This window comes from Typopeltis vanoorti, chromosome 26 (assembly GCF_054136105.1).
Source record: "Typopeltis vanoorti isolate ZY-2024b chromosome 26, IOZ_Tvanoo_1.0, whole genome shotgun sequence".
Lineage (NCBI taxonomy): Eukaryota > Metazoa > Arthropoda > Arachnida > Uropygi > Thelyphonidae > Typopeltis > Typopeltis vanoorti.
Window position 1 is genome coordinate 15684205 of NC_143574.1, and position 24927 is coordinate 15709131.

At 33.8% G+C, this 24927-nt stretch overlaps 1 protein-coding gene across 7 annotated transcripts in view; it reads right to left on the reverse strand.

Annotated features, from left to right (window-relative positions):
• DEF8 (differentially expressed in FDCP 8 homolog) overlaps nt 1–24927 on the reverse strand; it is a 165270-nt gene that overhangs the window by 36588 nt on the left and 103755 nt on the right. For 6 of the 7 annotated variants that reach the window (XM_090414992.1, XM_090414993.1, XM_090414997.1 and 3 more), the window contains 3 exons: nt 21825–21952; nt 15112–15225; nt 5940–6161 (listed from right to left, as the gene is read on the reverse strand). In XM_090414992.1, coding sequence (XP_090271118.1) covers nt 5940–6161; nt 15112–15225; nt 21825–21952 — 464 coding nt within the window. The remainder of the gene's footprint in view (nt 1–5939; nt 6162–15111; nt 15226–21824; nt 21953–24927) is intronic. The other variant, XM_090414994.1, reaches the window with a different exon arrangement.

Here is a 24927-nt window from a genome sequence, read left to right on the forward strand (position 1 = left end):
TATTGGAACACGTGCAGCTGCTGCACAACATCCTTTCACCATACACCTAGAAACAAACAGAACAAATTTCTTTTCCTCTTCCTTCATCCCTGCAACTGCTGCACTGGGGAACAGTCTCCCACCTGCTGTATTTCCCAACGAATACAATTTAAAGTCATTCAAATCAAATGTAAACAAATTCCTCCTTTCCCAACCCACCACCCATACACGGTACTAATGTACTATAGGTTGACCAATCAACCTCCTGTGTATGGGCTCAACATAAAAAAAAAAAATTTTTAAATCTAAAAACCAAGAATCTTCTCTTAAGGCTTGCAACTTGGAAATAGTTAAGAAATCATTGGAATATAACAAGGAAATCAGTACTCATGTCTTGAAGATCTGGAAAAGGCATTTGACAAGGTGGCCAGGAAAAAATTTTTCAAGACACTACAGTTATATGGGATAAATGGAATGTTATATTAAGCAATTCATAGTCCATATTTAAGTTGTAAGTCAGCAATTAGAATTGAAGAATGATGGTTTGATGTAAAATCAGGCGTAAGACAAGAACTCTTATTCATCATTTATAACAGATCATATTATGAAAGAAAGTAGCATTAAACATGATACTGGAATTATAGATATCAAACTTAGCTCTTTGCTTTATGCAGATGATTTGTACTCCTAAATACATCCAGGATTCTGTAACTAAATTCAATAACAGCTGGAACAAATTTGGCATGAAAATCAGCCATAAAATGACTAAAACTTTGAATAGAGAAATTAGCCAAACCATCAAAACTAGTATATAAGACAGTGTTCAAACCAGTTTTAAGTTATGGATTGGAGAGTTGGGTTAGAAATAAAGCACTTGATCAACGATTAGATACAACAGATATGAGAATTCTCAGAATAAATTAAGAGCCTGAACAGATGGCATTAATTGTAGAATCATATTAAAAATGAGAAAGGAAGGAAATTAGCACTCAAGCATTCAAGAATGGGTAAGGAGGGCTAATCTAAGGGGTTATGGTCACTTAAATAGAATGGATGAGGAAAGGTTAGCAAAATAGGTATTTAATGCCAAGATGGCAGGAAAGAGACCCAGAATAAAAAGAAGATCAAGGTCTAGGTGAATTGATTTACTCACAATTGTCTTAGAAAATGAAATATTAGATATGGAAACATTGCAGTGCCAAAAGTAACAGACTAATTTGGAGGAAAATTGTTGATATAACATTATTATTATTGGACCTCCAGGGAGTCCAACGACTCGTCGAGGGAGGACGCCCTCTACAGCTCTATCTCCATCACTTAATCCACCAACTACAACATTAACAATAATGTAAATTTAATCAAGTAGTGCTGTCATAGTGGCCTGAACACCCCTTGAGGGTATATACCAGGAAATTCATGATGATAATGGAAATCTCATCACACTAAAGAGCATAACTTCACACTTACTAACACCAAACCGACAACCATTATTCATTTGACCACAATTTCAGCCTATTCAATGTCATTCTGTAAGTGGTGCAATCAGTGGCATCCCTAATTGCTCTGTATCATCAAGAAATAATTGAACCTCTCCTGGCAGGTCCTTCTGAATTTCATTATAGAATGAACAAGATCTTCAGAAGCATCACTGATCACCTTTAATCTGGCAATTACCCCCCCCCCCCCTCCCAAAATAAAACAAAACATTTTTGGATAATTGTCTGTTAGACACCCTCTTTATTCAAGTGTATGGTAATAATTTATATTCCAATTTATGCAACAACCTTTAATATGGTATCCTGCCAAATGCCATAGCACTCCTCCAGTATCAGTGTAATCCATTTATCCAAGTAGGCCATTACATGATTATAAAATATGAACAAATTACTCAAGCATGAAATATGTTTAGTTTTTCAGAGATGCTGTTTCAGAGATACTGACAGGTCAAAAGTTAGATACATCAGTTTTTCACCACTGACTCTATTGCCAAATTTGTCCCAGTTATGCAACAGCTCTAGAACCTCCTCCTCTTGCACCCCCCCCCCCCACACACTCTCCTCCTCTCTGTCTCTTCATCCAATGTAGTAGTAAAACTGTGCTCCATAATGCATATGCCAGGTTGACAGAGTTTAGTAAAGCAGTCACTTACTATTTGAACATCTCATTTCTTCAGACATATGCATAATATCTGCATTGCATAAAGTTATTCTTCCACTTTCATTTCTTCTTTTACTTGCATGATAATTATAAAATTCTGCCAGGCATTGCTTGCATGGCTAACTTCTTTTCATACTCTGACTGCTTTCATAATATTCACATTTCTGGACTACCCTTGATATATTTCATAACAGCTTTCATCGTTATTGTCATAATATTCCTTCTGCATCATCATCCACTGCTAATATCCTTCCCATTTAATAATTGATACCATGTGACCAAACATATTCTCCTTAATTGGTCATAATTTCCAGCTTTATAATATAGAATACATCCTTTCCTAATTGGAATAATCATATACTTAACTACTTTCTGTCAGTACAGAATGATCATTGTCACCAACTGGCAGCAAAAGCAGTCGTTTCCTTAAAAGTTAAGACATTTTCTGATGATGTGATCAAATCTACCACTCTTTGACCTTGAGTTCCTTATTCTGCATGCTATTTAAAAAAGATCTCATCACAACAGCTCAATAAATTCTTCTTCTCATCATGAGTTTTCTCTGCTACCCAATAAATATTTGGATAATAATCCAAATACTGATATGGATAATTAATATTCAGATAGATATCCAATAACAACTATTGTTCAGTATCCACCAAGTAATTTGGCAATGCATTTCGATGTCCCCAGCAAATAAACTGCCAGGTCTGTAACAACACACCAACACATATTTCATTCAGTTAGTCTTCACTCCATACCAAATATCCTCAAATTTAATGCAGTATGGAATATTATTACTAATATTACTTTTATGAGCTTCTATCTTAACTGGACTCAAATCACCTAATATCAATGGTAGCAGCCTCCCCCCCCCCTTTCTCTTTTATCTCTTCTGTATTTCCTGAAAATACTATATTTTTTTTTTTTACACTCAATGCTCCTGGCATTTATCTATGGACATAACAAGTTACTTCCTAGTTGTATACTTAAATCTATAGCCTGCTTGGCCCAGCTGGGCAACTTTTTTTGTTCTTCCCCCCCCCCCCACACACACATCTGAAATGTTTTGTGGGGGATGAGGGAACAGGAATGAGAAAGAAAAATCTCAAAACACCCACATCCAATATATATACAGGTCCATATCCTTGCCAAATTCATAACCATGCTCTCTGGCATTTATATTGCCATCACATTTGCAAGCCTTAGCATTTACATTTTCACCATCCCTCACATGATGATCTAATTTCTGTGACTGTGTATTAGATCTCACTCCAATAAATAATTCCCAGGCTCCTGATGCCAAATCCATTCAAGCAGAAACCATCCCTCTTATACAAGTTCTTTCTACCATCAAACTCACACCCATTTCTTCACACAGCCTGCATCAAATCACTTGCTATTGAAGCACTCCTCCTTCTTAACTTAGTCTATTGCCATAAACTATCATATCTTAGCAAGACACTAACAATTTTTCCTCTTTCGTTTTGCAAGATGTGTTTTTATTACTTCCACAGACAAGAGGAAGAAGAAGACCTATAGCAAATAAATGCTACGCATGTATGTGGATAATGAAACTTAATGAGATAATAGAGTGTTTCTGACACAGAGGAAATTTTTCTAGCATTCGGCTGGCTGGCAGTGCCTCCACTTTAGAGAACAACATTTTTCCCTTCTTCCAGAAATCCTTGCATATCCTCTCTCATACTGTATCACTGCTTAAGTCATTTGTTCTTATGTACACCATCATGAGTCATTTAAGAGCCTATAGCAAATTGATGCTGTGTATGAGCAAACCTGACCTTGAATACAATAAAATCAAAATACACCTTTCTGCTTTAACTCAACTTAATAAACATCAATAATAAATTATAAAATAAAACTTTAAAACAGGTATCTGAAACAAGGTAAAGCAAATTATTTTTACAGAGCTCTTGGAAAAGCAACTCATATTTCTGAAGCAATTTATGGAGAGATCATATAACAATAAGATATTGGGAATACTTCTATTAAAATGATTTTATTATAAACAAGAATGTGCTAGCCTAGTTAGCTGAGTGATATATAGCACTTCTGCTCTGTAGCCAATAAGTTGAGTTACAATAGCAATGCAACCACAGACACGTATGTAAATATTATTGTTTGGTAAATAATTTTCATTTTCATTATCTGGTGTGAGACCATTACCCACCTTATAGAAAGACTGAGGTGGCTTTTATAAGTTCCAAGTCTAGTGTCTAGAGCAAGGTTCTTAAATCAAATCCTTGAATCATCCATAGTGCCAATGTATAACAGGTTTAAACTTGTCATCAAAGGGATTCACATAAAGAAAAACTGACTGGTTTTGTTCATTTTTCTGACAGTATCATCAGAGTAAATATGCACAATAACTAGAAAACTAAAAGTGTATTAAGCCACAACAAAACCACTTGTTTATTGATCACATGCCAATTCAATTCAGAATTGAGAACAGCTTATACATGTGATGTATCACATATGCAGTCTGCAGTTCATTGTTTTGTAAGTCAAATATAATAATTGTTAGTAGAGTAAAGATGAGAGATAAATGAGATAAATGACTTTCAAATGTCATGCAAAATGAGACTGATTCTTCTTCAGACTGCTATGGAAGCAAACACTCAGCTAGACTCAGAGACAAGAGAAGAGATTATTCTCAAAATAAGGCTTTAAATATTGAGAGCTGATCCATTTCATCGTTTTCTGCAAAGATGTAAGCTGTAAAACATGACATCATTCTGGAATTCTCCTCTCCAAATTTCATAACTATTCCCACTCTAACGTATGTTAGAGACACCATGATATTTCTGAAAAAAGAACAGCACTTTGAATACTGTAAATGTTTTGAATTATCCAAATTGGTTTTTAAAAGATTCTCATGTCCACATCTTATACTTCAAAAGCAACATCTCGTCTACGTGTGATAAAGAAATAGTCTCCATATCTATAAAGTGTGAAGGCATGGGAGTTTATCAGTGTAATATAGTTTATACACAGCTCTTTTTTCTCTAATTAAAAATAAACTGGAAATTCATTTTTAACAAGTAAAAATAAATAAGAAGGTGAAAAAAGTTTGACCTTCTCTACACCTGACTCATCTTTTAACAGTTACCCAAAGAAGAGCAGTTTGTAAATTGTTGAACACAGTTCAACAATTTACAAACTGCAGTTTGAGCAGTTTGTAAATTGAAAAAAGAGCAGTTTGTAAATTGTTGAACACAGTTCAACAATTTACAAACTGCTCTCATTCAATTAATTAATTGAATGAGATTCAATTAATTGTTTGAATGATTAATTCAATTAATCATTCAAACAATTAATAAACTGCTCTCATTCTGAACTGTGAATAGAATTTTAAACACATAGAATGAGAATTCTATGTGTTTAAAAAACATAACTGTTTTCAGTGAATCTTAGTTGATTTTTACAATTATATTTTCTGATTATTATATATTCATCTTGCTGTCAGAAAAAATAACATTAGAACAAAATAATTTTAAGAAGAGTATTCCCAGTATCTTATTGTTATAATCTACTTTACAGCAGCAATGCTACAATATTTTTCAACCTGTTCCCTCATGTTTCTAAGAACCCTGTCATCAATTGAGCTATACAATTATATGAGAAGCTTTCTGTTTTTTACTTTCAAAAGCCATTAGATGCTAATCTTGACATGGCAATACAGACATACATAATAATTATCTCAAAATATTACAATAAGAGTTAAACTCTTAAATTCCATACATATTTAACAGTTACTCCATAAATTTTATAAATCATCGTACCTGGCATTCCTGAGTAATATGTTGAGTAAAAGTAGCATGAACATGTTTTAAATATTCTATTAAAGAACCAGAATGTAAATCAATAAGGTCCTGTAGACAATACATATCAGGATTTTCAACAAAATGCTGCCTATCTTTCAACTCTAATAGGAGCTTCTGTTCAAGTGCAGCATGGCATGTTAAGAAGTACTGCTTCATCATGAGGATTTCTTCTCTTAACCTCTAAGAAAAGAAAGCAAAATTTACAATGCAATAATTACACATAAAACTAGAGCATAATTTATACCAACACATACAACTAAAATTTCCATTTTTGTCAACTTTTAAGGCAGTGTTACAATTTTATGTTCACAGAAGTGAATTATTATTTTTTTGTAATATATTCTTTTAAAGACATGTTTTTTTTTTATTATGAAAGATGGAATGAGGTGGGTATCACTAAGATTGAGTGGGTGGGGGGAAACAAAATCCTGATGTGTATTTGCACTAGAGTTGCTATCTAGATGGTACTCATCTCATATATAAAATCCCTACATATTCCTTTATCACAAACCAGTCAGAAGACAACTATAAACAAACAACTTTTTTTTTGTATATTCTCTCCATGTGGATCAAGACACACCTAATTATAAACAGCATGTTAGAACATACTGTTTATAACTACTGGTCTACATTCATCAGATACTTACAGTTCCTGATCTTTTCTCCAAATTTTATTAAAACATGTCTCTTGACCTGAAATTCATTGATTATTTACTTATTTAGGCCTTTTTTTTTTCTGAACTTCAGTTGGATCGTAGGCACAAAATAAGCTGCACATTCTTCAATTTTCCATTTTTAATTTTGTCCACATTACTCTATTTGAAACTGTTTGCCATTCAAGAAGTCAATTTTCATGTCAAGCAGTGAATATTCTAATTACTCCTTCCTTTCCCTGATCACCAGCGAATGAATAAATTATCTTATAACTTTTATTTAGAAGTATCTCACCTGTTTTAGTTTTTCCCTTCACAATTCTATATGTAATATTTATTTCCTACTCTGCAGTTTAGAACTCCAAACCAGCTTTTCCCTTTTCCTTAATATCAGATGTCTTGTCTAATGTCTTGAAAAACTCTTACTTCTTCCCTAAAGAGAAGATTTATCAGGGTAGTCTTAAATGTTCTCAGCCTAACAATGAAAAAACAAATTTATAATTTCAAAATTATTTTTATTTTTCAACATAATCTCCCTTAAGACTAATACATTTATTCCACAAATGCTACAGCGGCATTATCCCATGCCTGTAATGGTTCTCAGTAAGATCTGCAAAATATCCCTCTACAGCTGCAATCACCTCTCGATTCAAAGAAAAACGCTGACCAGTGAGGAAGAGTTTTAGTTTTGGGAAGAGAAAGAAGCCAGAGGGAGCCAAATCTGGGAAATAGGGTGAATGTTCCAACAATTCATAGTGCAGATCCCTTAATTTTCCCATTGCCAAAACACCTTTGTGGGCAGGTGCTTTGTCCTGATGAAAGATGATTTTTTACTTCTGCAAACCGAGTCTTTTCTCATGAATTTTTTCATCTAGTCTGGTTAAAAGATCGGAATAATATTCCCTGGTTATTGTTTTACCCTTGTCAAGATAATTAATAAATAAAATGCTTTAGCATCCCAAAACACCAATGCCATGACCTTTCCTGCTGATGAACTGAATAACACAACCAGCTTCTGTCTACTGTTTTGACTCCTGTTTGGGTTCTGGTATGTAACGGTGAATCTAAGTCTCATCCATAGTAATAAATTGATGCACAAAATCAGTTCCATTCTTGTTAAAACGCTCCAAGCACTGTTCAGAGATTTTCATGCAAGTGCGTTTTTGATCTGCTGTGAGCAAGCGTGGCACCCATCTTGCACAAAGCTTTCTCATATGCGATTCTTCATGCAAAATATATCCTACACATTCTTTTGAAATGCCTATAGTCTCAGCAATTTCATGCACTTTGACTTGCCGGTCATCCAATACCATATCGCACACTTGATCAATGATTTCTGGTGTTGTTACACTTTTTTGGATGTCTTTCACGTGGATCATCTTCAAGGCCGCGTTTAAACTCGGCAGCCCATTTCTTAATTGTTGAAAACAAAGGAGAAGAGTGCCCATAAACTTTTATGAACTTAGAATGAATTTCTTTTGGCGTTAAACCTTCTTTCACAAAATATTTTATAACCTCACCATGATCAATTTTATCCATTTCAAGGGATACAGACAACACTTTTGCTTCAGACAGCTGTATAAAACAAACTACCTGATAGAATGACTTGCAATTTCACGCAGATGCTTATTACAGATGTACCAACTTGGAGAAAAAAAAAATCTTGCTGATAGTGTTGCCATCTATGGTCGAGACCAAGAACTACTTCTAAATTTTGATCTTATGTTGAAGGTTCCCATCTTCAATTCTGCTGAAGGTGAATTAGCTTTGACAGTTGATTTTTCACTTCTTTTCTCATTTCCTTAAAAATAAACCTTGTTTAAGTGGGTGGCATCACAGCTGACATGATGACACTGCATTAAGAATTCATTCATTTCATTTTTTTTTTATTTATTTTTTTTTTTTTTAATGGTATAGAAATTGGGTGTATTTGAACAACTAATGTCCTTATTTCTTACATTTCTGCAGAGTATACATCTTGTTTTGTCTTGTTAATATGTTTTAAAATTTAATCCTAAACTAGCAAAACTCCAATTACATACCTGGAAATAAGAACTTTTTTTGATGCTTGGAGGAAGTTACTCTGTAATCAACATTTACAAATCAGGAGGAAGGGAAAGTAACATTTTAATGATTTTTATCAGTAACATCTTTTGTAGATTAATCCATTTATTGGTTTTCTATATGATCAAGTATTTTGGCCTCCCATGATTATCTCCTTTGGAACAATTATAAATTCCTTGATGGAAAATTTCTTAACAGATTAATTATTTTTGATGAGTCCCTAAAATGATAATCACTCCCAGCTTCAAGGCCTTCAAACATCCAGGTTTTAATGCTTTAAATAATAGCTTCCGTGCATTCTCCAATGGGGTGACTGTAACCTTATTACTACTACTAGCTAGCACTGCTACTAAAACAGTCTTGCTCCCCCCCCCTCTCTCTCTCTCTCAAGGAAGATCACATTTTACTCTCCCTTGTCTATAATTATAGCCAGATTTTCAGACAAAACCAGACTTCTCTTCCTGGGCTGACATTCACTGATAGCCTTTTTTAATCCATCGATTAAGATATGTTACATAGATTTCATCTGATGCCTAATTTGTCTACAGGAAACTTGCTGTCCTTTTCTGCTCAAGATGTTTCCTCTCCCCCTGCACAGCCCATTCCTGTATATTGTTAATTTTTTTTTTTTTAAACAAGAAAATAATTTATTTAACATCAATGAAATGTACAATGGGTCAATTTCAAGTACTAAGTAAATTAGCTTCTATGCTTCAAATTACAAGTAATGACTACGTTTACAATTTAGTTCCTCATCATATTCAATTCTAGTAAGACCACGTATCTATAATTTTCTCTCATTAAACTTGGTTATACTCAGATTAATCTTACATAACATTCTGCAGGCTTAGGCAATAGCTATAACATAAAATACACGTTGGTTCACTTTAAATATTTAACCAGACCTTCTCTCACATATAACAAAATATCTCAACTATCAGCATAAGGCCTAATGTCCTCGAGTTTCACTATAAAACAAGTCCCTTAATTAAATCATCGTCACAATCTTTTTCTCTAGCTAAACAATGAAGATATTACTTGAACAGAAGTCTGTACCTCTCTGAACGATCCTTGAAATCTCCTTTTGTTCCAATTTGACTTTAGCATTGAACTGGGGGTACCTTTTTCTGGGGCTTGTAAGATCCTTCTTAATTATCAGTGGGCATCAGGAACTTGGCGGCATGGAAACTCGGCATCTAAATTCTACTAAAACAGCTTATCTTAGTCGTATTGGTCCCTCTGCATTTTTCTATCTGGAACACGGGTCTCCGATGGCGATTACAAATTATCTCCAACGATGTTAACAAAACTCCGCTGCCGTAGGCGTACATCGTAACTTCAGGTCAGAACCCCACGTGACCTCGAAACTCCTCACTGACCCGAGAACGGGAACGCACACCAGATCGACTCAAACTCGTACTCCAAGAAAAAGGCAAGACAAGACCCCGTTTCGACATAGCGAACTCCTATTTATACAGTCCCGACGACCTTCATTTTTGCTTACGTCATCGTCTCCCGAGTACTTTGGTGGTTTGCACCAAAGCATCCTCATCGATCGGTGCAATTAGTCAGGAGAACCTCGCGCACTATTGACCCTCGAGGTTTGCAGTTGCACCAGGTAATTATTTAATACCTTAATCCATCTGGAATTACTGATGACTAAGAGGTTTCTTAAGACACAATTAATCTTACACTAATTTTTCTGTTCTTTTACAAAACCCTTTGAGGTGACAATATTCAGTAATATACAAAAATTATTTCCAAATTAAAAAATATTAAAATATCTCTATTAACCCACAAGTAACTTTTTAGTAAATTTTGTTTACCAACAAAATTGGTATACAACAGGTTTTTGAACAAAGTTCCTGGTATACACGATTTTACATTCTTCTCCCAAAAAAATTTCTTTCAGAAAATTTTTTCAACTTCCTTCCTGCAATTTTTTTGGAGAGAATTTGACCACAAACTTTATTTTCTTTCTTCTTTTGTATCTCTTTCGGACTTAATTTGCACCTTATTTCGTTATGTGCTTTATCCTCATGAATATACCTAATTTCATTGCTCTCTTTTAATGTTCTGGACCTAATTAATTCTCCATTAAATTTGTTCATAAAGTTTGCACAATCTGTTAGTAAGTGTGCAGCATTTGTAGCAAGTGCTAAATTTCAACACAATAAACCACTGATAGCTTTTCTAATCATAAAAAGAAAACAGAGGAAGTTTGCATAATTAAACTGCCACTGAGGTTGTATATCAACTTCATGTTTACTGTGCTTGTTCTTCATCAGTCTGTTATAGAAACTCTTAGATCCATTAATTATCTCAATATAGTTCACTCTGATTGTTCTCGGACCATTCTCCTCTAATTTTTCTTCTGCATCACCTCGGTCATTCGCAAATCTAACGCTTGAAATCTGGTAAGTCTCAGGTTGACAGTTCACTTCTGAAATTGAAGCATTTTGAGACTCAACCTGATTATTTTCAACAACTTCACGTCCTCCGTCTGTCTGCACGACATTACTTTTACTCTGCATTTCTTCATATGATTGCTCATTTTTATCCCTATTTTTAACTTTATGATTCTCTCTACTAAACCGTTTCCTTCCCATAAGAAACATTTCATTTCAGAGAAGTTACATGAAAACTTGTACTTCTCTAGAAAGTTAGTTCCTAAAATTACCTGAATCTGCGGACGAGATGTCCTATGGAGGACTAACAATTCTTGCCAAACACACACATTAAACTCAGGTAGGTATATATTTTTAATCTAACTTTCCTGTTTGCATAAACATTGAACGTCGATATCCCCGATAATCTGATCGGTTTCCTCAGATTAGAAATGCCTTGCCACACACGGAATTTTATTTCTTGAAAATAATCTCCTGCTATGACAGAGGCCTGGGAACCAGTATCTAACAAAAACACAATGCAATCCTTGTATCTTATTCTTAATTATTATTTTCGACTTTCTTTGTTGTTCATGATTCCTTTGTCCTCTCCTCCATGGTTTACCTTCATATTCATGAGGAGTGTGCCCTAACCTCGACTCATTTCTATTATTCCTCATGGAGGGGCTCTTGTTACTAAAACAGTTGCGAGCTATGTGCCCAATCTTGTTGCAACTGAAACATCTGGGAGGCTCCCTTCTTCATTATTTCTCTCGGATTGAGGTAGAGATACTTCGGAGGTCTTTGCTGTTACTGCCACCAACTTCTGCATAACAGCATCAAGATGATCCATCATTGGCTGTTGTAGTCTTTCGATTTTTTGTCGTATTATTGCATTAGTCATCTCTGTTTGAGGTACAGTTGATTCCGAGGATTTTACTGTTACTACCGCCAGCTGATTCAGTACAGCATCAAGGCCGTTCATCATTGGCTGTTGTAATCATTCCGACCTCTTGTCTTATCATCTCATTAGTCCTTTCTGTCTGAGGTATATCTGATTTTGAGGTCCTTTCCGTTACTGCCGCCAGCTGCTTCAGTGCAGCATCAAGACAGTCTATTAAGGGCTGTTGTAGCCGTTCAACTTCTTGTTTAACTATAGAACCTATTTCCTCTAAGTTAGTTAGCCCCACTTCTTTTGTGATGTTAGCTCTATTGTCAGTCACTTGATTAACGTTGACTGACATTTCTCTTTCTCCTTCACTATCTTTTTGATCTTTAGTCTTTCCTTTGCATGTGCTAAATTCCTTCTCAGTTTTATTCTCACTAGCGGAATTATTCACCTCTTTAATTACGTTAACATAGCTGGCATTAGATGCGGGATGAAAGTCTCCGAGCATCTGTTCCTTCTCTTTTACGGCAAGGAAACAGGAAACATTCCTCAAGATTCATGATTTTTTTCTTATAGGCAGTCTCCTTCAATTCTTGTTTTACCCCTAGACTAAATTGATGAAATACTGCACAGTCAAGGTGAGGTTTATCCTCATTAGAGACACTCAGACTGTTGGTAATTGTCAGTAACCTATTGTAGTACTCAATCACATTCTCCTTATGTTTTTGAGCATATCTCTGCAATTTCCATATATTAGGGCCTAAACTTCTTACCCTGGAGAACTAGGAAATTAAGGTTTCTTTAAACTTCGTGTATTCCAAGGTATCCTTCAAGATTGGGGATGAATACAGGAAGCTTTTGGCCTTTCCAACCAGCGTGCTCTGTAGTAAGACAAGAAGTTGGAAGTCTGTCCATCTACCAACTTTTCTCAATTCCTCGACAAAGCTGAAAAAAGCTAAGACGTCGTCAGTTTCCTCTCCAGAAAACTGAAAATACTTGTTGGGGATTAATGGTTCTAAAGAACTCAACGTCAATCTATGCCTGTACCAGTGTGTAATCTAAAAAAAATCTTAACTTTTCAAAAAAAAAAAATTTTTTTTTTTTTTTTTTTTTTTTTTAAAAATAACTGCCTGATTCTAAACCAAAACTAACTCACTTTAATTCACAAATCTGACCGATTGATTGAGTGAATTAAATCCTGCCGGCTGCGCCATTGTTAATTTTTTTTTTAAATTTGATAAGCAAAAGTTTATTAAACTCATAAATACAATATAATACATTAAATTCTAAAAACTACAATTCAATACTAAGATGATACAATGTTAATAAGACTAGCAAAATACAAAACTGAAAATTTTACACTAGCACGTGGAATAAACTGAAGCCTCCACAAAGGACTCTATACACACAAGAGAAAGGGGCTCTCCCGTCAATGATTAAGTTGGCTTAAATCTTTCAATCATTTAAGTACACTTATGTGATACAATAATTCAATTACATACAACTGGATTACACACATTAATTTACAAGAGTTATGTGAGCTTAGCAATTCCGTTGCTATAATGAACGCCGCATTCAATTTCTTTAACCTTTCTCTGTTAAGGGTAAATTACATATACTAGTATCTATACACACTGTCGCTCATTCCGTAATGGTGGTAAACTAGTTCCCTCTTTCTCTATATTATTAAGTGAGCTAAAGTCCTTGTTCAACTCTCATTCAAGTCCTTCAAATTGCTTAGTAATACGAACTACAATTATAGCCATATTAATTAACAGAATTAACATAAAATCTTTCACAATACCGTTTGATGAAGCTCTTCCTACTAGACGTTACTTGTCTGCGATTCCTGAAGAAAAACTCCTTCTGTAGTGGGCCATATCTGGGGTACTTCTGATCATGAGGGCCACCTCGGTTACACCATATCAGGCTTCTTCTAAGGAAACACGATCTATCTGCTGTTCTGCAGTCATCAGATTTGCCATGAGGATATCCACAATTTCCACTGATAGTCTCCTTCATTTAGACCAGGGTTGGCTTAGTACACAGTAAATACCTTTCTTCCCGACCATGTGGCGTCCTTTGTTCTCGATGGTAGGAAAATGGGACTAAATCCCACTTACTAATATTTCATGTCGTGGCAGACCAGGGTTGGCTTAGTACACAGTAAATACCTTTCTTCCCGACCATGTGGCGTCCTTTGTTCTCGATGGTAGGAAAATGGGACTAAATCCCACTTACTAATATTTCATGTCGTGGCAGACGGAGGGGACTCCTGACCATCAATCAGGAAACTACATAAGGTAACCTCCAAACGAAAACTGGCAAAAGACCTCGTGTGGGGGGGGTCCCAATCCTTTTATATTATGACCCTACCGGTACCTCCTGCAATCAATTTTCTTCCCCCTCGACATTAGGATACGTTTCTTGTAACCGTTAGGGTGGCACCGCGCTGCTGAATCTTCCATCTTTGGTGGGCCGTGTGCACACGACTGACCCATGGCAGTGTCTAAATCGGGAACCGTGACCTTGGACTTTACTTCGGTTCTAGGTAACCCCTATGAATCAGCTTCATCAAACTCTATCAGCTCACCTATTTTTCTAAGAATTAGCATAACTTACAATCTCATTTCAAGTGTATAACAAGCAAGTCTTTCACATGCAAAATTCTTATAACTAAGTACTGTAAATTAATTATCTAATTTTTCTAATATTATACAATCAATGTTCTTATATGAGTTAACAATTATTCTTTTCAATATATTTATTTCATTTTTATACTTAGATGCAAGCACGATTTTTCTTATTAAGGTTTCTACTTCTTAAATTGTGATCAAGTAAATTCTCTTATGAAGTTTACAAAAATCACAAATTTAACAATATATCCCAAACTGCACAATTAAAATAATACTCTTCTCACATTTCAAAGAAATTTGACAAATAACACACAATGTACAAGAAAAGTGATGATCAGAAACTAGTAATGAAATATTATGGCAGAGACTGCCATAATATTTGGAACAATCCTTGAAGGTATACATACACCAGAAAATGTTGATGATGGATATTCCTATTCAGTAATATAAGTGTGCATTTCATTAATTACGATTATTCATTTATGAAAATTTATCAATTACCTTTACAATATTTAATTCGACTACAAAGCTGAAGAGTAAAGGATTAAGAAGACCAAGATTCAAAACAGGCTTCTTCAGCATTAGTCTAAGAAACTGAAGTGATGCCCTACACACCTAAAGAAATCAAAAGAAAAAACCTATTATAACATTCAAACAGATGCATTCTTTACCAAATTTTCTGAATTGTAAAAACATTACCCCCCCCCCCCCCCCACACACACAATTCATGTAACTCAAATATTAAAGAATTTGGGTTCGTGGCTACATTGTGAGTGGCTGATATATTTAGCACTCCTGTATAATTGGTGAATTTAATCTGTTTAATTGTGTTTTTTTTTTCCCCTTAAAAAATTGGTATTTTATAGTATATTAGTGTAGATTTTCATGTTTTAGAGTACTTAGTGCTTTTATAACATATTTTTATTGAAATATTGCAATATTAACTAAAGTTTAAAATGGTGTCAAAAATGCACAAGAAATGGAACGTTAACAAGAACAGAAATTGAGAACAAGAAAGCTTGCCCTGCTAAAGAGGAGAGTGAAAATGATTTAATCTCAAAAATCACAAAGTTAAAGCAGATTATTAGACAGAATGCAAGAATTACAAAAAGTCTAGCAGCATTCAAAACAGAATTACGATTATTCATATATGAAAATTATCAATTACCTTTACAATATTTAATTCAAACTATTGCTGCTTTCTAAAAAGAAAGCAGCAAAATGAGAAACAGCAAAGCAGGAATCAGGTAAGTAATGTTGATTGTAAAAAGAAAGATACTATTTCCTGATCCAAACATCATACAAACTAATAACCGAAATAATCCTAACTGAAATGAAAACCTTCATTCCTTACTCCACTACAAACCCCCAATCTGTATTCAAGCTCTGGTTTTCAAAAAATGTGCCTACGTCGGTGGTAAGTTTTCGGTGCTCAGACCACATTATGATGTAAATAAAGAGTTTAATAAAAATAAGCAATTAAAACCTGACAACTTGCACAAGTTGTAAGAACTTACATCATCGGGAGTACTGGTACAAAAACATTTTACACAATAAAGGTAAACATACATTCCATTCAGCCAAAGAAAACAGAATTTACAAAAAAACAAAACTAGCTATCTTAAGAGAATGAATTGCAGACACTAGAAAGTGGCTGCATTGATTAAAAGAAATAAAAAACTACCTGAAACAGAACCTTGCACTTAATGGTCTTTTTTACCTTTACAAAAAAATCTCAAGATTCTCACATCCACCAAAACATTCACATCACCCCATGAAAAAACCAGAAGTTTATGAGATTCAAGGCTCTGGTATTTGTTATGTAGACCAAACAGGAAGGTCAGGAGAGATCCGCATGAACACATAAAAGACATTGAAAAAAAGAAGAGAGCATAAATCAGGCCTGGCATTCCATGCAACTACTACAGGCTACCAAGTACTCTGGCAACAAACAAAAAAAATGTCATATATTGATCGTAACTGTTTTACAAGTTACAAGATTTCTTGTTTTACAAGAAAATTTAAAGAAGTCTCACAAATGCTTAGGATCCCTACAAAATGCAATAAAAAATCAAGACTTCACCTAACACTAAATATGGTCTGCTTTCATCAAAAATTTAACTGCCATGGACTTAGAATATAACATGCATGATACCAACAACTAGCAATGTTCCAACATGCATACAGTAATGAATTTACCATTTGTATTCTGGTTTATCAATTATATGTAATAGTTGTGAAGTTATCATAGCATCTAATATGTGTAATTAATTGTCAATAGGCTTTTGTTGTGTAAAACTTTTTTGTACCAGTGCCTCTGATGATGTAAGTCTTAAGATTTACAAAACTTGTCATATTTTAATTGCTTATTTTTATTAAACTCTTTATTTACATCATAATATGGTCTCGATACCAAAAACTTCCACAGAAACTTACATTTGCATGTGCCTTGTTGTCAATGATAAAATTGCAGCTAATGTTCAATGGCTTAAATTAAAAAATCCAACCTCATTCAACTTACACAACAGTCAGAAACATGTATAAAAAAAAAAAAAAAAGTTATCAATGCAGACTTCATAAGAATGAAATGCAATAAACTTGCAGTTGACATAATAACTAGAAGAAACTTATCAGATTGGGGATCTTGGAGTTGTAGTAGATAGGAAGTTGAAATTAAAGAGCTGCAAACACAACTCAGAAGATAACTGCAATATAGAAACAACATTGCAGTTATACACACTATTGTGGTGATTCTGCTACTGTGGAGAGAATGCAAAGGAGAGTGTTAAAAATCGTATCAAGATTGTGGAATACTGATTATGAAGACAGATTGAGAATTTGTAGACTGCAGATACTAGCAAACAGGAGTGATATGATTGAGACTTACAAACTTCTGAAAGGGTCATACAGGATTTCAGTAGATGGAATTTTTCATTTCATGAAGGGTGGAGAAAGGATGCAATGGCATCCTTGGAAGATGAGAATGAATGCCATCAAGAAGGGAGTGAGAGCTACATTTTTCTTTCATAGAGTGGTGCATGACTAGAATGGATTGCCACTAGTTGTTTGTGTGTGTGTGCGCGCAAGTAGTGTGAATGAATTCAGGAACAAGTAAGACAGCTGATGCAGATAGTATGTGGCCTTCCTTAATGAGTCCCTGACATCATTATTAATGATAATAATATTAATAAAAATTTTAATAGTTATCAATTGGAATATGAAGATAAGTGACCTAAGTTCTTTAATTCAGAAAGTATGAAAATAATAATAGCATGATAATGGACTACCAATAATTTCTAATTGTGTTTTAAGATGTATACGTGAAGGATAATAATATTTCAAGAAAAGATTTAGCATAAATTAGCTGCATTGCTATAATCAAAGAAAAATATATAAAAATTCTTGAACCCTTCAAATTTATATTTTATTTTCAAATGTAGTGTAAGTGTACAGAGCACTCAATAAATTTGCTTCTTCCTCAGTTCTGTCTGCTTAGGTAGAAAATTAGCTCAATTATTCTTTTTTGCATTTGCAGACATTGTTTACTGGAAGCTTGAAGAGGTCAAAGTCAATCTGGACTCAAGTCAAGTTCTAGTTTCTTTTTCACACATTTCTTCTGTCATGCAATATGAAAGATATCTTTAGAGTTATGACAAACATCAAGGAAAGTTCCAATATTTCTTGCTTTTGAGGGTGCAGTGCCAGAATCAAACCAGCAGTAATACTTTAAAAGGCATCCAAAGTCAGTTAATAAATTATTTTACTGCTACCATCCTGTCAAATAGCTTGAAGCAATGAACTTATAAAAGTTAGATGAAATATCTCTATAAGCAAGACTTAGCAATGAATTCTTCCCTATATATTCCATGTCTCCCTTTAAGTCTCCATGTCTCCTTACAGATTAGGGAGACTTATTCATCACCAAATTAGCTGTCATACCTTCTCTTATACTCATTCACACTAGATGCACTCACCACTTCAAGAGGCAAACTGTTTCACTCACTCACTGCTTTGTGAGAGAAAAATCTAGCTCTTACCCCTTTCTCAACCACACAAACTTAACTTCCATGGATGCCCCCATGTTCTCTTCTCCATCTTCTATATAATGAAAAATTTCATCAGATGATATCTTATAACACCCATTCAGAAGTTTATTGATATCTATCATCTCACCTCTCTTTCTCCTGTTAACCAGGAGATAAGAGTCTGTAGTCCACATATTCTCAATCTGTCCTTTTAATTTACATTATGAGAACAGATTGAGAATATGTGGACTATATAATGCATCCTTTCCACAGCTTCTTTATCTGTTGGAACCCAGGAGATAAAATTGCACACAGTAGTCCAGGTGTAGTCTTATCAACCTTATAAAGAGGCGAAATGACTCCCTTGTCCTTACATGTCAAGGTTCATTTGAACATCACAATTAGTCTGAGTTGTATTAGCAATTTCTGCTATGTGACCTTTGAACTTCAAATTCACCATAATGCCAAAATCTCCAGCTGTATCACTTTCTTGTAGCATAACACTAATATAATATTACCCATACATGGTACTAATGTATTATGGGTTGATCACCCAACCTCTCGTGTATGAGCTCAACATAATATATAATATGCCATTGGAAATCTCATCATACCAAAGTGCATAACTTGACACTTTCTGATATTAAACTGATAGCCATTATCATTTGTCCAAATTTCTAGCCTATTCAAGTCATTCTGTAAGTGGTGGATATCAGCAGCATCCTTGATTGCAGTGCCAATAAGTCTAATGAGCCATGCAATAAAATTACTGTTATAAATTATATTGAAAATAATAAAATTAGAAAAAACAAATGAAATAAAGTATGTCCACAGTGGAGTTATGAGAAACTGAGGAACAAGAGAGGGTATCTTCAATATCAGGATGACAGTAGAAAGAAACTTAGAAATGCAGAAAGATGTTTATCTCTGTTTTATAGATTATAATAAAGCATTTGATAATGCTCACTGAAAACAGAAAGATTACCAAAACAAGCCTTAAAATACAAGCCATTAGAAAAAAGAAAACCAGGACGTCCTCTTAAACGATTCAACGATGACTTCTAAGGCCGGAACAGGCCATGCTAGGCCTAAATCCTTGATATGCATGATGATGATAATGTTCACCATAAGAAATTAATAAAGAAAAGAACAGACAGGAATCACATAAAATCAATATCCTACATATACTGGAGCCAAACTGCAAACATAAAAATCAACAATGAACTGTCAGAAACTTTCCAAATACCAAAAAGGTGTTAGGCAGGGATGGATGCTTTCTCCTCTTCTGTTCAATCTCTACAGTGGAGAAATTTTTGAGAGTATGGAAGAACTGGAAAGAGTAAAAGAAGAAGAAGGTAATAGAACAAATAAATACACAGATTAAAAACTATGGCCTTATATTAAATTTAAAAAAAAAAAAAAAAACGAAAATTATAATAAACAGAAAAATATACCTAAAAGTTACCTAAAATGCAATAGAGAGATCAAGAGAAGAATATACTAACATCAAGAGAAATAAGCAAAAAAAAAAAAAAAAAACTAGATTACAAATGATTAAATGCTTATTTGGTCTATTTTTCTCTATGGAGCAGAAACTCTAGCAGGTAAGCTACCCTATCTCAATAATCAAGGAGACAGTAGAAGAATTGATGCTTTGGAGATGTGGAAGTACAGAAGAGCACTGAAGATCTTATGGATTCAGAAGAAGAGAAATTAAGTTTTGGAGATATGGGTATTATATTGGAACTAATAAAGAACATACAAAAAAGAAAAATATCATATATGAGTCCTATTATGATGCATGAAAGTCTTCAAAAATATTTATGAGGGAAGAATTGAAGGCAAGAGAAGGAAAGAGAGGCAGTGACATGCATTCTTCAAAATCAAAGAACTGGCAGGGCCTGAACTATGCAAAGAGCAGCCAGAGAGAGAAAAATAGATGGAAATCCATGATAGCCAACAAGTTACAGATTTTTCTACCACCTCTGTCTTGAATATACATCATTCTAATAACAAGGCTATTTTATAAATGTTTTACTATTTTTAAATAAAACGTTTTATCATTTTTAAATTAAACGTTTATATAATAATAATAATCTATTTTCTGTGAAGCTTATTCTGATTTCTTATCTGCTCTTTCATTTAATCTCAAGATATGATATCCACTGTATGCTGCTATTAAATAATATGATAATGTTCTCAAATACATCAGTTTTAAAAGCTGTGTAAATTCAGAAATTAATGATTACATTTTAATATATCAAAAATTTGATTTCATATGTTATTCATGCAGAGCCTACATAGCTTAGCCAGTATTGACAATGCCCTCACTTCTAAAAAAAACAGAGTTTGAATCCTGTCTAGGATATAAAGAACCTTTATCAGGGCTTTTCAAGTGAAGATAAGCTACCCTGTCTCATCTGGAGATGACAGGGTTTTTCATCCAGCAAAACAGTCACAGAACACATTATTTTCAGATACAGCAGACAATGCAGATGGAATTAACCACTTTATCATAAGCAGTAATAAGGTTTCTAAGAAGCGAAGTTACTTGGCCAAGACAGAGAAGATAAGATATTATTTGTGCTGCAGCACTCCTGGACTCTCTGGGGCAACAGCCATCCTCATTTAATTGAACTCCATACTTCAATATTATCAGTCTTCTGATATTAACTGAAATTGCTATAGTAAAACTTTTTGCTAGGCTGGAAAACATGACATACTTGACAAGAAATTATATTCTTAGCTTACTGTTGAGGCCTCACAGAATGAAATGAGTCTATGTGAATTTAACTATAATGTATAACATTATACATACCATGTGAAGGGAGTGTGTAATGTATTATGGGAAATGTGAAGTAATTTGATTTAAAGTTAACTACTTTTTGCACATAAGAAGCTTAGTAGCAGAAGAAACTGCAAATGTAAACTTCACTTGCTTAAACTAGGATAAGATATATCGATGCAAATGTAATTTCCTGACAAGTACAATTTAAGTTTAACTGCTGCTGAATTAATAATTTAATAAGAGTCAACTGTTCATTAATGATGATTAAAAATTATATTCATGTTTAATTATAAAATTATTTTTATTATTAACTCCTTAACATTAACATCTCAAAGAAATAAAACATTCCATTTAGAATTTAATTAATCACAAAAATTCTACTGTATCCTTAAGCTACTCACCTTTCTTGGCTTAAAATCCCAATTATGTATAATTCTAGCTGGAACAACAACCTGGCTATTCCAGTGGCAAAATGAACAGTAGTAAAGTCCATTGTAATCACACCTTCTCGGACTATAGCAATTATCTTCTAGAAACAAATCTCTTTTTAATCATTTAATATTTATTAAATATTTCTGCATGCATAGACAATATTTCACATCATGAGGTTTAACCTCATACATAATTTTTTTTTTTTGCAAGACTAATAATTTTACTTACAGAGCTGATTTATTTTTAAAAAATTCACCTCATACACTCAGTTTTCAACATATAGTCAGGTTCCATTCTGACAATACCATCATAAGTCTAAAAGGTTGCAAGTCAGAAATCACTATTTGTACCATCATAAGGATATGTTAACAATTAACATTCCTGAATAAAATGTGTAGGTCTGTTTATAGTGAAATAATGCAAGGTACAAAATGATAGCATAAAATCACTGTAATAAATAATAATATATGAGTGTACATTCCTTGTGTGCATTTACCAGTAAAATAATCCGTTGGAAACACATGCACAAGAGTAAGTCTTCAAACCGCAGTTTTATTAATCAGATGATTCACTGGCGGGGTCAGGGGAGGCTAGGTTTTATAACTTTTGAAAGGTGTAGGTTCATTGGGGGAGGGGAGAGATCTTTTAAAATTTGTACATTATGCCCAATTTAGTATGCCTTTCCTTTCCTGCTTAAATATCTCTAGCAAGCAACTGGAGCTTCTACCATTCCGTGTGCTTTGCTAAATCTACCCAAGTTTTAGCAAAGCACCAATTTCCTCAAACAAGTGAACTGCCTTATTAACAGAGGCAAATGCCATTACCAATTTTTTTCACTATAAACTTTTTTTTATTGCGACTTAGCTTCCTGATTTATTGCTTTTTTTCTCTTCTTCAACTTTCTATGCTTCTAGCTCTACAAGGCCTCCATTTTAAATTTCTTTTTTTCTCAACTTCTACCAACTTCTATACAATCTCATTTTCAACCTCCAACTCTTTAGCTAGCAGCACACTTTTGTCACTAATCTCTTGTGAGGCTTTGTTTCTGTTGGATCCTCTGAATGTATGAATATATACAATTTTGAGCTACTTCTTCCAAACACCCATACATGCATACTCTGGTGTCACCTCATTCCATAGTGCATCTACATTCTTTGTACAATGAGAGATATTATAATCCTTCCAAAAGTCTTTGAAAGTTTTTCACACTCAGCAGCAGCAATAACACAAAAGTATCTTTTAAATAATATGGCTTGATGGCAAACAATATTCACTGAATCACATGGTTCATGGGATTCAGTGGGATAGCCATTCCAAGTACAAGTGATTGTAAGACAAGGATTGACTGTATTTCAAATATTGCAAATTATTTTTGCAATATTTGAAAAATTTGAAACATATTTAAATTGGATGCTTTCCCTCTGAAAGGATATTGTTGGATTCTAATTATGTAGAAAATAGAATAAATGTTGTTTGATTCAGAATCCAACATGACTTTCCGTCACAAGAACTATATTTGTGAATATTATTTGATGTAAATAACATATATTATAAATTAATATCATATAACTACCTTAATTATGTCAAATATTTAATTGCTTAATCAAAGAAATGTTTTAATGGTAAATAGATTCTGTATTAAATATTATTAAGCTGTTTTATTTATTATTCTGTCAATATTGTAAGAACTTATATTTATAATTTAACTACGCATTTATTGGAATGCAAATATTCTATTTATTCTTTTCATGAAAGTTAACGTTATGTAATAACTGAATGTAGTTATATAACCTAATGTAACATTCGCGAGAATGTTTACGTCTATCGGTTGTCATAGACGCGCGTGGAAATAAACGAGCACGTGTGAAGGGAGCGTTTGTGGAGGAGAAGAGAAAATAGATACGTAGTAGTAGTAAGTAGGGAGTCGGAACGGAACTTTGGAACTATAAGGTAGCAAGGAAGTAAACTAAAGAAGTAGAAGTAATTAAAAGATTCCTAAGGATAGGAGTTGAGTAGATATTTTTTTTATAAGTGAATCTTATAGTTGGCTGAAAGCAAAATCAGCTGTAGTAATAAAAGGAAATTATTGCCGTAATCGGATAATTAGAGAACTGGACATTCAACGAAGAATTCTGAATAAATCCAGTCAGTCTACAATTACGACTTATTTCTATACTACGAAAAAAGGAATTGTACAGAGTTAAACTAGTTGATGAATGAAAAATAAGAATAATTAATGTACCTTATAGTTGTTATCTGGAGTTTTTGAAGCGCGATTAGTAATGTTTTAGTTATTTGGTATCTCGCAAGTGTGATAAATACAATTTGAAAGTGTGCTCACAAAATATTGGAAGTACTGAAGATTATTTCTGGTAAGGACAGTCATATTAGTTTATTTCAGTGTATGAAGATTTAAGTATTAGTTCCGTTGCGCTGTTTCTAACATTAACTGTAGCATACCATCGAGGCTGAGAGTTGAAAATATAGACATTGAAATGATATCTGCCGTGGTTAGTGCCTGTTATGAGTCAATCGTAGAGTGTAGTTGAGAGATACAAGGAAACTGATTAATTAAGAATTTCTATTGTAATAAGTTGGGTATAGGAACTTTGTGATTCTGAAACTGTGAATTTGTATGTGAAAGTTTGGAAGATTGGATTAATATGAATGACTTGACTTGATATGCTAACTTGACTGGTTTGTCATATTTAGAAGTGGAATTTATGTAATTGTTATATAACCATATATTAAATGTTTTGTTTGTTAATTTAAATATAGTGTTTGCCTGAATTTCTTTTTACTGCACCGTTCACAAAAATTCGGATCTAGCGGGAATCCCAGAAGGAAAGAAAATAAATACCATCGGCCTGAATGAGTGAAAAGACTGCTAACTAATTTTGAATTAATCCTACTAATTCATATAGACTTATCTAAGGATAGAGTGGCGCAGTATAATAGAAATTTCTCTACCCTTAGATCAGTGATTAATTTGCAATTAGTTTTCCTTATTTGATGAAAGTGACTTTTAGCAAGATGGCGGATTCGAACGTTAAGAGAACACGTCACGACAAT